General features: G+C 38.3%; 1 protein-coding gene across 8 annotated transcripts in view; it reads left to right on the top strand.

Annotated features, from left to right (window-relative positions):
* Positions 1 to 11,808, top strand: part of lrp8 (low density lipoprotein receptor-related protein 8, apolipoprotein e receptor) — a 141,348-nt gene extending 129,540 nt beyond the window's left edge. For 2 of the 8 annotated variants that reach the window (XM_056750045.1, XM_056750044.1), the window contains exons 17-20: positions 875 to 949; positions 4,924 to 5,111; positions 5,731 to 5,851; positions 6,107 to 11,808. In XM_056750045.1, coding sequence (XP_056606023.1) covers positions 875 to 949; positions 4,924 to 5,111; positions 5,731 to 5,851; positions 6,107 to 6,132 — 410 coding nt within the window. In that variant the 3' untranslated portion in view covers positions 6,133 to 11,808. Of the gene's footprint in view, positions 1 to 874; positions 950 to 4,923; positions 5,868 to 6,106 lie in introns of those variants that run through there. The other 6 variants (XM_056750052.1, XM_056750051.1, XM_056750049.1 and 3 more) reach the window with 4 other exon arrangements.
* Positions 11,809 to 13,807: the final 1,999 nt, after the last annotated feature.

Raw genomic sequence — 13,807 nt, 5'->3', positions numbered from 1 at the left:
AATATTCTTCACTATAGGAATATCCCCCTTATTTAAAATTCTTCCATATCTTCCATGTGGATCGTCTACATTGTTGAGACTGGTTTCTTTTGTTCCGTACAGAAGCCCATTTTCTTACCCCTCGGGCTGTTTTGTGTGTATCTGTATGCAGACGATGTACCAGTCAGTCCTGTTAATCTCCCGGCTCAGACTCCATTATCAGACACTAATTATGCTGAAGCTAATGGAGGGCCACGTGCTAACTGGGAGATTGAGGTGGGATTTATCTGGTGGAAACAACCACTCAGTAAAAACCTTACTTGGAAGAGTGAAGGCAAATGAGCAGAGCGATGTATAAGCAGCTATATATGGCTCGGACACGATATCCCGACAAATAGATTCTTTACTACACAAATAGGAGAACATTTAGTTTTCTGGTGTGGAACAAATACCCGATATATGTTATAACCCCTATATCAGTGTTTTACCTTTTGAATGCTTTATAAAGGAGCAGGGCACACAAAAATGAAAATTCTGTTGTCATTTATGTTACGTTATTCAACAAGCATATGACTTTCTGTGTTTTGTGCGACCCAAAGGAGGAATGACCATCAGGTGTAGAACTGGAGCCATACAATAGCATTGTTTAAGGAATGAGCCCATATTTGTTAACCATGATGAGCAAATAAATGTAGTAACATTCATTTTGGGGTGAACTATACCTTTAATTATGAAGCCACAATTTATTGGTTATACAGCGACCGCGCAAAGCCCCAAATATGACTGCAGATGAAAAGCTTGTGATTATATCAAAAGTAATTAAGGTCTTTTTCTTTCTCCCACCCCATCTCTCTCTCTCTCTCTCTATCTATCTTTACCTAAACATCTACCACAGCTGGAAGTGGAAATGATCACTTCTTCCTCGGTAGCAATATAACTGTTGCAGTTCTGGGTATAGTCATTCCTATAGGTGAGTATTTACGGTTTTGTTAAATATTCTTTAACGCATTTTAAATTCTTTCTTGTTCAGTGAGTAGATAAATAGCTTTTGCCCTTCTGCTTTATGTGCACTACCTGCTTTAGAGACACTTAAGACGATCTTAAATAGCCATTTATAAACTCCTCATTACAACGGCAGTCTGAAGGAAATATTCAGGGTTAAATTCAAATTCTACACATTTCTGCTAAAAATACTTACATATTATTTTTGTTTAACTAGTTAAATAAAAATCTGTAAGGTTGATCGTGAGCATCAAACAGAACAGCATATCACAACAAATGCAAGGCTATAAGACCAAATGTCTACATACTTTGAAACTTCAGTGATCAACTATGGTACTTTTTATCAAGTAATGTTACTTGTATTTACTTTCTCCATTTAAAGGTGCTTTACAAATAATAATGTTTAATTGTATATAGAAACGTATATAGTGGGACAGTTTAAAATATATGAAATGTTTATTTTGTGGTGCTGTATGTTTACCTGTAGACTTACATCGCAGGGTAATTATTTTAAAAACATTGATCAGCATGCTGTAGTTGTCAGTAAAGCTCTGGGTTGTTTAATCCAGGAAATATAAATTAATGTTTGTACCTTGTACGACTTGTGTACAAATTTAGAGCTTTATAAATGGTTAATTATGATCTTTTACAGAGAAGTGTCAATCCTACATTTAGATTTTGTGATCATTCTCTTGAATGAATTTTTTACATCATCCTTTTGACTGTCTGATCACTTTCAAATGAATATAAACAAATAAAACGTGTGTATACAGTAATCTAAGAAGCATAACATATTGAGTTTCCATAAAAGTCTCTGTCAAAAGGACTTGATGCATTTCATTGATTCTTTGTGAGTGGCTTAGTGGATCTCGCCTTTGCTCACATTTCACAAAAAACTAAGAGATATCTACCCTCTAAATAGCAAGTCTGGTGTAGTTATAGCCCCACATTGACCACCTCTTTTATCTAAATTAAAATGTCTAAATGCATTGTTTTTAATTGAAGTTGGGATAAAATAAATATAATTTGAAAAAAAAGTCGAGTGATGATTGAACTCGCGTCATGAGAAGGTCTCCGGCATCCCTCCAACAAAAGAGCAATTATGGAGACCTTTCAAGGGACCAGGGCAGCCTCGGCTGATCTTTTAAATTAGGGAAGGAGTTTGCCAGACTCTGTAGCATGGTTATCAATTCAGTCTGAAAAGTAATGATATTTCTCCAACCATTGACATGTAGGCGTGTATAAGCATACACAGCTCAATTCTTCTGGTCCCTTTAGACTCCTGCTTTCGAAGCAGAGTGAGAAATACTCCTCATAGTCCACTAAGCCACTGTGTGTGTTTTTGGCAGACCTAGTTCAAATATGCTTTCTGTGTTTCTAAACTTCCAACATCTCTTGAATTATGTAAGGAATAATGGCTATGTTCTGAATGGCATGTCTGCATACTATTAGACTTTATACTATACATTTTTATTTGATAATCAAGTGTAATTTAAAATGACAGTTTTTTTTGTCAGTCGCTTTAAATGAGTCTAAAAAAAGAGACAGAAGGCGGCACACAGTATAATTTACATCCAGAGTACTGCAGATGTTACTGTTAAAAGTCCCCGTGAACCGGAAGTTAATACTTACGTATTACATTTTATATGTGATTTGATTGGATGTATAAAAACAGCCGTTGCATATTGAAACAAGTTGAAGGGGAGGAGTTAACAGATGCTCCGCCCAAGCGTCTAACATACGATGGATTAAGATGGATAGTAATTACAGGATGGAAGTGCTTTTTCAGATTATAATTGAAAATTATGTGGGCACACAAATTTGAGAGAATGACCCACGTTGAAAAAGGCTTTTTAATTTTTTATTTCACTGCGACTTTGATTACCTACAAGAAAGAAAAATCTTAGATGCAACCTCTATAATATCTCAATTATTTCTCCCGCAAATTAATGAGATTAAATGGAGAGCAAATGGAAACTTTCGTTTAATGCTGCGATTGTGTCGCTGTGTGTCGCTAGTCTCTTGCTAAGAGGACGTTAGAAGACGTTCCTAGCTTTGGTTTTGGTCAATCTCCCTGAAAGTCCCTCATCATTTGCATAAAGTTGAGCAAATCTCAACTTTGTCGAGTCGCTAGACATGCCAACTTCCTGTCGTCAACGGTCACTGTCGCTCGTTCCTGGATATCAGTAGACTTCCATTGAAATGAAGGAAATCGCCTCGCTTTGCCACTGGGTGTCGCTGGCTGTAAGTCATCTGCATCTCAGGTATTTCAAAACCCAGAAATCTCAAAGAAATCTAAAGAATGTCACAAACTATAATACAAATATATAATCATATTGACAAAAAAGTCAATATTATTGAAGATTTCAATATGAACTCATCACAGTTCCAGAAATCCATATTATTTTAATAAAACAATCCTTAAACGTCAGGTTGAAGGTGCAGTTTCGGCCAATCTCATATTACCTATAGAGTAGTATAGCATACTTTGTATCTTCAAAGAGTTTGATCACATTTATTAAAGATAGATACAGCTGTATGAATACGACCTCCTGGAGGTGTGCAGGGGGAGGAACTAAATCACGAGCACACATAAATCATTGCAATACATTATCCCTGCATAACTATTGAGTCACTATAAGTTTTTGTTGTTTACATAATGCACATACCCGCCGATTGCCAAAAAAACACAGACATATGACTTAGTTTGACTTACCGCGTGTGGTTCATGTCCGGCATCTTTTAGCGCTGGGACCGTGCCATCTATCAGTTTCAAACGATCTCCAAATCCAGCGTTATATCAGTGGTTTCTAAACTCTGGCCTGTAAGATCCATTTTCCTGCCGGAACTGCATGCAACTCTGATATAAAACACCTGAAGAGGCTAATCAGTGACTGCAGGAACAGACGCGTGCAACCTAATGTTGGGCTGCACAGATTGTTTGGCATATCGCATTAAAGTACAGCAAAAGCGATTCAAATGCGTACCAAGCAATCTGTATTTGAATCGCTATTGCGGTACTTAAATCTCATACCCTGATAGATTTGCACAGCGCCACATTAAGTTGAACACGCCTGTTCCTAAATACGCTGATTAGCTTGTTCAGGTGTTTTATATCAGAGTTGAGGCTAAACTCAGCAGGAAATGGATCTCACAGGCCAGAGTTGAGAACCGCTGGTTATATCCACCGTTTATATAACATGCATTACTGAAATGCCGTGAACAAACAAACACACCTCAACTTCTCTCACTGTCGCAAAAGTAACGAGCTGCAGCTGCAAGCTCATCGTTTGACGCGTGGGCGAGCTATTTCTTTCGCCATGCCGTGGCCGTGCTTTTCTGGGAGAAATACCCAATATGGGACTAAGAAAAGTTGTTCCGTAACGTAAAAAAAAATTCAGAAACCTAAACGAACATTTTTCAAACAAGTTGACCATGTTAAGCATGAGAAGCAAGCATGTTTAACATTTTAAAGAAGTCAGAATGAGCGAAATGACGTTAAATCACCCCTTTAATGTATTTAATAATGTCTTAATTCAAAAGAATAGAAACAGAAGAAACAAATTAAGCAATTTTTGGAGAAAAAACTGAGCCTCTGGTTCTCATATTAAACACATCTGCGAACTCCATCTAATCTTCTGAGCTATGAAAGAGCAACACAAATTTCCTCTGTGTAGCATTGTAGTATGCCATTCTGAACATAGCCGTAATAGCGCATACCGCAATATAGTCTTAGGATCTCCTTATAATAATCAATTCATTCATTTTAAATTTGTGGAATCTCGAAAGAAAATATTGGCCCAGGTCTTCCATGACTCACCTTCAGGTTTGTGTGCGGGTGCTTCTATTTGTGTGTGTGTGTGTGTCATTAAGCACCATTCTGTGTCCCCTGGCTGTGTTAACGCCCGCCGTGTGTCTCGACTGTGTGTTAAACGCATGCAGTTCCTATCCTTGCCACAGTGGTCATCGGCCTGGTGTGTACCGGAGGATACCTGGTGTGGCGCAACTGGAGGAGACGGAACACCAAAAGCATGAACTTCGACAACCCCGTGTACCGCAAGACCACAGAGGACGACGACGATGAGATCCACATCGGCCGCAGCGAGCAAATCGGCCACGTCTACCCTGCTGTGAGTGGCAGTGCCAGACAGCCGTACCTAGCACTGCCACTGGGGGGCGGTATCCCCGACCAGGCAGCTCATTGGTACACTACGACACCTATGCTTTCCAGTGCGAAGTGAACTAGGGGAGACGGTTGATTGGATAGTGATGAAAAGAGAGCAGGCTGAGACTAAGCTTATCAGAGATGGCTCGTCGTACGACTAGTAGAGAGATTGGCCTTACACTGTCCCTTCTGTCATTCACTCACTCCCTTTATACATTATATTTAGGCTCATTATTCATATTTTCATTGACATGTTTAATAAGTGTAAGGATTGATTTGTTGTCCGCGTTTCCCTAGTCTTTTGTGTTGTGTGTAAAGCTTTAAATGCTTTGAAAAGCATTGCGCTCTCCTGTTATCCCACAAGTGTTTTCAATAATTCAGTTTAGGGTTGAGCGATGAGCACCTTAAATGTCTAGACAATCGTTTCATATATTTATAAACGTCTTTGTTTTTCATAAATTTTTTTGGGTGGTTGTTATGCCACCTTAGGCGTAAGAAATAGCAAATATGAACGTGTTGAGAGCAGTTGGGCAGATGTTGGATTTTGCCAGCCGGTGACTGAAGCCAAGGTTTCTGTGCTATAGTCGGCATGTCAGGCACAAGCAGAGATAGAGACATCAGCTGCGCAGCAGAAGTGGAGTAAACCGTCCCAGTGGCATAACCAGAGTCTCTCCAGCGGCACACACATCACATCCTTCAAAGTGTGTGAGTCTACATAGGGGCTATTTCTCAGTCCCTCACAGCAAAGACGAAAAACCACCTTAAATCAGCCCGAGATTTTTTGATGGTTTTAAATTAGTAAAATTCAGGCTGCAAACCTGAAAAGACCAGTAATTCAGTAGTTGTATTTCTTCCTCCACTGCATTTTATATTCATCTCTTCTGGCATAATTCATGTGTTATCTCACTTTTCTTTCTCGCCTTGTGTCCATGTGTAACTGTTTTTATCTGCTCTCTTCAGCGCGTGGCGCTCGGTCAGGACGATGACGGATTCCCCTGAGGGAGATTCTCGCTCTCTCAGCTTCTCCGTCCCAGAATCCCTCATCTTTTAGATCTCAGCTTCTACTTCCATCGATGCCCCTTGGTCTCCTGAGGAGACCACACAAATACAGTCACAGAGGACAGCAATCGTTGTGCACAGCTGAGCGATACAAACTGGGTTTGTCTTCTGAAGTCCCATAAGGCCTCAATCGATCTAACTTGGGCAGTAGTCACTAGTTCTGAAATTAAAACGACTTCTATCCATTCCTGCGCTGTCGTAGCAGTAGTCAGTAGTGCTTTTAGATGATGACTAGCCTAGTTCATCACTTGTAGTTGCTAACCCTCGGGGCCTCGTGCCGTAGTTCCTTTCATTAGAAAGATTTTTATTACTGGTGTGAGTCGGGCTGTGACCATAACAGTTTGTTTCTGTGTAGGAATGACTTCCAGGAGCACAGGAGGGAATCATGGGTAATTTACTTTGACAGACTAGGAGATGCGTAGCAAAATAATGAAATAGGATGAAATGGGGCTGGAGAGGATTTCATATATGCACACACTCTACAAAAAATCCACTATGCATATATAGTTCGCTATATGATTTGAGGTTACGCTTTCACACAGAAAACAATACCAACAAAGCAGAGCTATGAATTTTTTATATATTGTCTTTCAGTATACTTCCAGTGCAAAGACTACTGTTATATTATATTGAGTCTTCCATACGCGCTGTAGTTGCACCCTTCATAGAGCTCCGAATCTACTGCCTGGATATGAAAGAGTTCACATTCTAATACATATGGAAATACATATTCATATAATTCATATACATATTTATTTCACCAGCTCTAGGTCTTCCATATTTCTCAACTTTTTCAGCTCACAAATTGGAACAACTTCAAAAAAAATCCCTGACTATAAGACTGGTATGCCTTAATATGTTATAACTGCCTTTTTATTAAAATTCGAAACATAAAATGTTTTCGGTAATTTAAAAAACACACAAAATATAATACTCATTTGAACCTAAACCTAGGCATTTTCTTTACTAATAACGTTAAAGTGTTGCACACATGTGAATTTAACATTCAAGATATATTAAGCTAATTTAAAGTCTATTGTGTTTAGATTAAAATATGTCTCTCAGGGAGGCGGGTAGGAGCTGCCTGACAGTTCACGTGGTGTTCTCTAATACAGGTGATATCTGTAAATGTACCCTAACAGCAAGCATCTTGTTAGTGTGTTTCTCAGTATTATCATAATGTGTAAACTATGCGACAGTGATGGATGATAATGTCTTAGATTATTGATATTGTTATATTAGACCGTAGTTTGATGCATGTTAACTTGAAACAGCTTGCAGCTCTTCTTATATAGCTGACAGGCTGTGTCAAGAGGAAATAGCACCACCTAGTGTCCCTTTGTATTTACTTCATTTATTTTCTGTTCTCAAAATGACATGTTTTCTTCGCTGTTGCATAAGGTCCAAATGCATTTGTTAATTTTATCACTTAAAACTCTTTAAGCATTAAACTAGCATATGTAAACGTTTTTTCCTCTGATAATAATTTCTTCATGGGTTAAAACGACTTGAGTGTAATTTGAGTCTTTGCGCCATCCTTGCTTATCTATTGGTCAAAATCTGTTAACATGATTGGTTACAGGGTTATGATGTCGTAAATAGAGGCATTTTCAAATGAACTACAGTTTTATGGAGAAAATACACCACAATGGTTTAAAATTATGAATTTGCTGATGATTTATCTTAAAGCATATTAAAGCACCACATAGACGTATAAACAACATTAAAAACTTGATTTTCACCACAGGGGGACTTTAAGAGAAGGGTTGCAACTTTATGACATCTGATGTCTCCGAGATTAATATTTTTCAAAGTTTCTTATTTTCACATTTATATAGTCAGTGACAGTTTTGATGTATTAAGCCATATATCTCTTTGTAGTTGGGGTACTCTTTTAATCTTTCTGTCCAGGTGCATTTTCATCCCCACAAATTGAACTCAGGTCATCGGTTTACATACAGTATAGTCTTTACTATTACAATCTGTGTTGTTTATTTCACAAACACACTAATAGATGCGGTAGTCAGGGTTGTTAGGGTTAATAAGCAGTTTGTTCACATCTAGAATCATACACTAAAACACACGCTACCCTCACACAAACAAAACTGAGTCCTTTCCTCCCCGTGCTCGTCGTCCTTCAGGGTAAATTGAGCACATTTGCATTTAGCACTCTGACTAATAAATGGCTTAATGATGTGATAGATCATAGTCAAAGTTCAGAGCATTGCTCTGAACAGTCGTCTGTGTGACAGAGTCACAGGAAATGAGCAGTGCCTGAATATATACGCTTCCTGTACATCCTAAAGTACATTCTCCACAAGATGACAAATGACTGCTCAGTTATTTTGGTATCACTGACACAATCTGGTTAGACAGCTGGCACAGGGTTTGATCTGCATGATGATCACTGTAGATTTGGTCTGCTTTGAAGGCCGTGTGTTTAAAAGGGATAGTTCGCCCAAAAATGAAAATTCTCTCATGAATTACTCGCATTCTATAAATGTCTTTGTTTGATTGAACACAGAGAAAGATATTTGATGAATGCTTTTAACCAAGCAGTTCTTGGACCCTATTGACAACCATAATAGGAAAAATTACAACTGTAGTCAAGAGTGCTTCAGAACTGTTTGCTATCCAACATTCTACAAAATATCTTCTTTTGTGTTCAATAGAGAAAAAGAAAAAAAATACTTTTTCCTACTGTGGTAGTTAATGTGATCCAACTGTTTGCTTATAAGCATTCTTTCTTTCTTTGTGTTCATCATTTAAAAAAAAGACACAGATTTGGAACAACTTGAAGGTGAGTAAATAAATAAACAAAAATATTTCTGTTGAACTATCCCTTTAACACAGGTGACAATTGCAGGGGCTGAAATATCAGCTGTGGGCGCTTGACTGTTTTTTTTTTTATAAAGGAAACTTTGGTTGCTATGATATAGAATATTTTCTGTAGTCATGTGGTGGTAGTATCTGATTTCACAGATGATTAGTTTAATCAACAAATATTAATATTGTGGTAATCAAGGGATTTCATCTCATATCGTCATACAGAAATGGAATGAAATATTAACTTCTGCATTGTTTCCAATGTTACTACATTTAGGAAGTATAATTGGTTGTTGTATTTGTATCGCCCCTCCTGCACTGTGACTGGACAGCTGAGTAAAACGTGGTATTGACCAGAACAGCATTTTACCCAAAGTTGAAGATTTTTTAAAGCTTGGTGAGCAAAAAACAGGAAAAAAAACATTTTGGTGGACACGCAGCCTAATGTTTTTGAAAGGGATAGTTCACCCAAAATGAAAATGTTGTCTTTTTTTTTCTCACCCACTTCTCATTTCCAACCTGTATGTGTTTCTTTCTTCTGCAGAGCATAAAAGAACATATTTTGAATAATGTTGGTAACCGAACTGAGATACAGATGACTCTTGTTGGTTTTTTGTCTATAGCCTACAATAGAAGTAAATGGGTACCGTCATTGTTTGGATACCAATATTCTTTAAAATATCTTCTTTTGTGTTCTAGAGAAGAAAGTCATACAGGTTTAAAAGGACAAAAGGTAAATGATGACAGAATTTACATTTTTGGGTGAACTATCCCTTTAAAAGTTCTGTCAGAGATTAAAGCAGATGGCTCTTTGCGTGGAGTTTTACCGGAATAGGTTGTTAGATTGAAGAACTAGTTATTGTGAATGGCCCTGTATGACCAATGAGGTCACCGATTGGTACACGCGTTTACCTGAGCGCTCATCTTTGTTTCTTGCACTTAGATCTTCTCTCTATTTCTGCCACCTTTACTCCTTTCCGCTATGATGCTGCGTTTCATGTGCACCACTTGTAAAACATTCCTCTATGGGGTATTTGAAGTTCATTTTCTGAACACGGTGGGCTTTTAGACTGCTGAGAGATAAAAGATGGTTAACAGATAGGCCTGCTATTGTCACCATTGTTGTAATTCATTTTCATGAGTTCTTATCATCGTTTCTCATGTCAGACTGTTTACATTTCAGTACAATTGTGAAAATGTGAAACACTTTAGTTTTTGATTCGAATGAATCTCAGACTAGCAATACAGGGTAAGCATCGCTTCACCGGTGTGGTATAAATTATTCTTGAACAGCTCTAGGTTAAGCTTTCTCTTGAGGCGGTACGCACATCGGTTATTTTTTCTGACCCCCAGTGTCATTGGTGCTGCTCTAGAGTTAGCTCAAGATCTTTCAAAATTTGTCCCATTGAGCTCTCTAGCCGTCAAGGTTTCTACTAACACTTATTTTAGCGTGTTATGAATTATAATGTAGGTGTCCTGACATCGGTGTGGTCACAGAAGGTTCTAGAACAGGCTTTTAGACCGTTCGCAAACAGATTCTCTGCCTCTCTGTAGATAATAACCAGAGCTTTGTGACCGTCGTCCATTAATCCTTCTCTATGCATATGTAACGGCGAGTCCCGCCTTCCTATAGCACTGCAGGGACCCGCCACGCTGCTCCACCACCCCATCCACTGTGACTAACATCCGTCATGTCCCTAACCCCTCCTCATCACGGTCTACCCCATTCCCATCAGCCCAACAAGTAGGACATCGCTTTCCAAAGGGCTAACTTTCTGACAAAACAGACGACACACTGGAGAAATTTGCTGGGACCTCTCCTGAAACACTGGATTTCAGTTTAGAATTGAACCTCTTACGGACGAGTCTGGTCCTCCACATCCCTGCTAACATTCCGCGTCTGTAAGCTGTGGAAAAGATGACCTCTGAGTTTGATTTCCCCTCTGAGATCATGTCGACAGGATGTTTATTACTTGAACTGTTTGGGGTTATTTTGTACAAAATGTAGGTTTACATTTTAGGAGAGGGGAAGAAGTCGTGTCGTGTGAGGAAACCGTGTGGTCATTTTTTAAGTTTTGTACGCTGTTTGTTGCACAAACTTTTCCAGAAGCCTTCTGCACTGTGTCAATGGTTACATAAGATAGGGCGACAGTCGCAGTTCAATGAGTCAGAATCACAATTTGTAAATATGTTTTCATACAGCGAAACTTTTGATAAAGTTTTAAACATTTCTTGTAAAAAAAAAGATGTGTATATTAGTCTCCTGGATGAAAGAGTGTAGACCATGGATTTATTTGTACTCGAGAGCACTGGATTTCTTTACTACTTGATTGTAACTAAAATGAATAATCTGCCAAAGTGTTATTTTCATTTTTGATCCTACTTTTCGTTTTTCCTATTTAAATTTAATGTTTGCTTTTTAACCTTAAAACATTGCAGAGATAGGCTGTTTAATTTCTATTTGTACATTTATTTAATAGATAAATTAAATTGTAATTCTATTTAATAGATTCCGCTCTGTGTTGAAAGAGGGGGTTACAGTTTAATTTATTGGTGCCTTGTTTGTGTTTATGTACATTTTCCGATAATGTTTTGTTTTATTTGTGTCCGTGTCCACGGGTGGGAGTCTTTGGGGTAAGACAGGGGTTTAACGTTAGCAACTGTACTTACATGAAATATCTGTACTGTATGCCAAAATGGTCTCACTCACGTTTCTATGAAATTCGAGCTGTTGATAAATATCTATATATTGATATATTAAATTGTTAAAATCCTTATTCTCTTTGTCTCCTTGTCTTATTCTTTTGCATTTTAATTGACTGATTTAACACACCCCGTGTCCAGCTCCCACTTCTCTTTATTGATAACATGAGATCTTTTGTTCCCTGAATAAATTTACCCTACCCAGATCGCTGCTCACGTACGATGCCATGGCTGTTACATCTGGATCCTCAGAGGAGACGGGGTCTCTGTGTTTTGTAATGTAAAGAGGAACTCCCCCCGCTGTGTCACACTGTGATTTCGCTAATATCTGCGGTGAGTATTAGCCTCCGGGGAGACCTAAATATAATGGGGTAACTCCCAGTGGCTGCCGCAGATTTGATGGATGGAATTTTTACGATGTTGCCATGGCATCGAGAGCAGGACGCATCACTATTGCTGCTCTTTGTTTGACATGCGTCCTTGTGGCCTCACCGTGACATTGTGTTATAAGACTTGATGGTTTTATGGAATGTGGTTGTTTTGTAGGGGATTCACAATCTTTTTTAAGGCCACAACTCAATTTCAACACTTGTCTGTTTTCGCTAGATGAGCCCATTGATTTTGTTGGTATCTATAGGGGTCGTGTGAACATCACGGTAATGTTCTATAAATGCAAGTCAACTTTAGAATGTCTGAGAAATGGGATTGACATTCGTGCAACGCCCTGCATCCTGTCGACGACGCCAAGAAAATAATGTAATTCCAAGAAATAATGTGAATCCTCAAACAGAATATTTATCTTATCCTTCCAGTCTAAGAACAATTTTATTCCGCAATCCATAATTGCTGCCGTCCCACAAGACATGAATAGGAGATTTTCACAAGTACAGTTATTTCCTCCTTTTTCTGGCTGTATTTTAGCATGGCGGGTGACATTTAGCACTCCCTCCTGCTGCGTGAACATCCAATTATTATGCAGCCAGTCCAACTGTGGCAAAGGGAGCTGGGTGTGCCCGTGTCATCTGTCTGGGCGAAGGGGGGACAGGGCATTTGCTAAAAGCTATTAAGACTTAATTACTGCTAAAAATGTGTTCTTATATTGGGAGTGTGCTGGTCCAAATAAACAAAGATCTGGGGAAAGGGCACAAAACATTTGGCGCTAATACTGATTAGAATTGTGAAATGAGGAGCAGCATTTGGGATTTGAACCAATTTGTGGTTTGTAATAAAAACGTAATTCTGTTGCTGATTTTTTTAACATATCCCTATTTTTGTTAACCTGTGCATCGTGTAACACATGTTTGACATGTTTTTATCATTCTTACAAATTAAATCCATCCAATGTGAATAGAGCCAGCAGCTGAGTGATCTCCAACAAGTGTTCCCCAGTCTCTAATAGACACGGCAGCAGGGCAAAGCTGCATTGCTTTTGCGAAGGCGAACAGTAAACTCTGGGTTTAGTATTCCAGGAACATCTCAGCAGCGGTCTGTTCTCACAGCGCATTTATTTTCTGCTTCTCTGTTCTGATGGACAGAGGGCTCTCATCCTTAAAGGGATACTCCACCCAAAAACTAAAATTCTTTCATGAATCTCTATGTCAATTACTAGTCAATGATGTCGGTTGCTAACATTATTACAATTATCTTTGTGTTCATCAGAACAGAAATTTTTACAGGTTTGGAACAACTTTTAAAGAGATACTTCACCTACAAACGAAAACACTCGTGAAACCTCTTTGACTTTCTTCTTCAGAACATGACAGATATATTGAAGAATATAGGTAACATCGGCCCCCAATAATGTCCATCATATGGATATCAAACCAATTCCTCAAAATATTGTTACACCGAAGAATCATATATGTTTAAAATGACATGAGTGTGAATAAATGACAGAAGTTGTATTTTTGGAACATCTCTTTGAAGAGGTACACAGTAAAAAAACAATTTCATTTTTCACATTTTTGTTTTTTAACACATTTTTAAACAACAAAAAATAGTCAAAAACAAATAATTACAGAAAAAGACTGAATATTTATAAGGAGGAGCGAAAACGATATTTTATGTAATATT

Source organism: Triplophysa dalaica, chromosome 6 (assembly GCF_015846415.1).
Source record: "Triplophysa dalaica isolate WHDGS20190420 chromosome 6, ASM1584641v1, whole genome shotgun sequence".
NCBI classification, from domain to species: Eukaryota; Metazoa; Chordata; class Actinopteri; order Cypriniformes; family Nemacheilidae; genus Triplophysa; species Triplophysa dalaica.
This window is presented reverse-complemented; position numbering and strand designations above follow the sequence as displayed.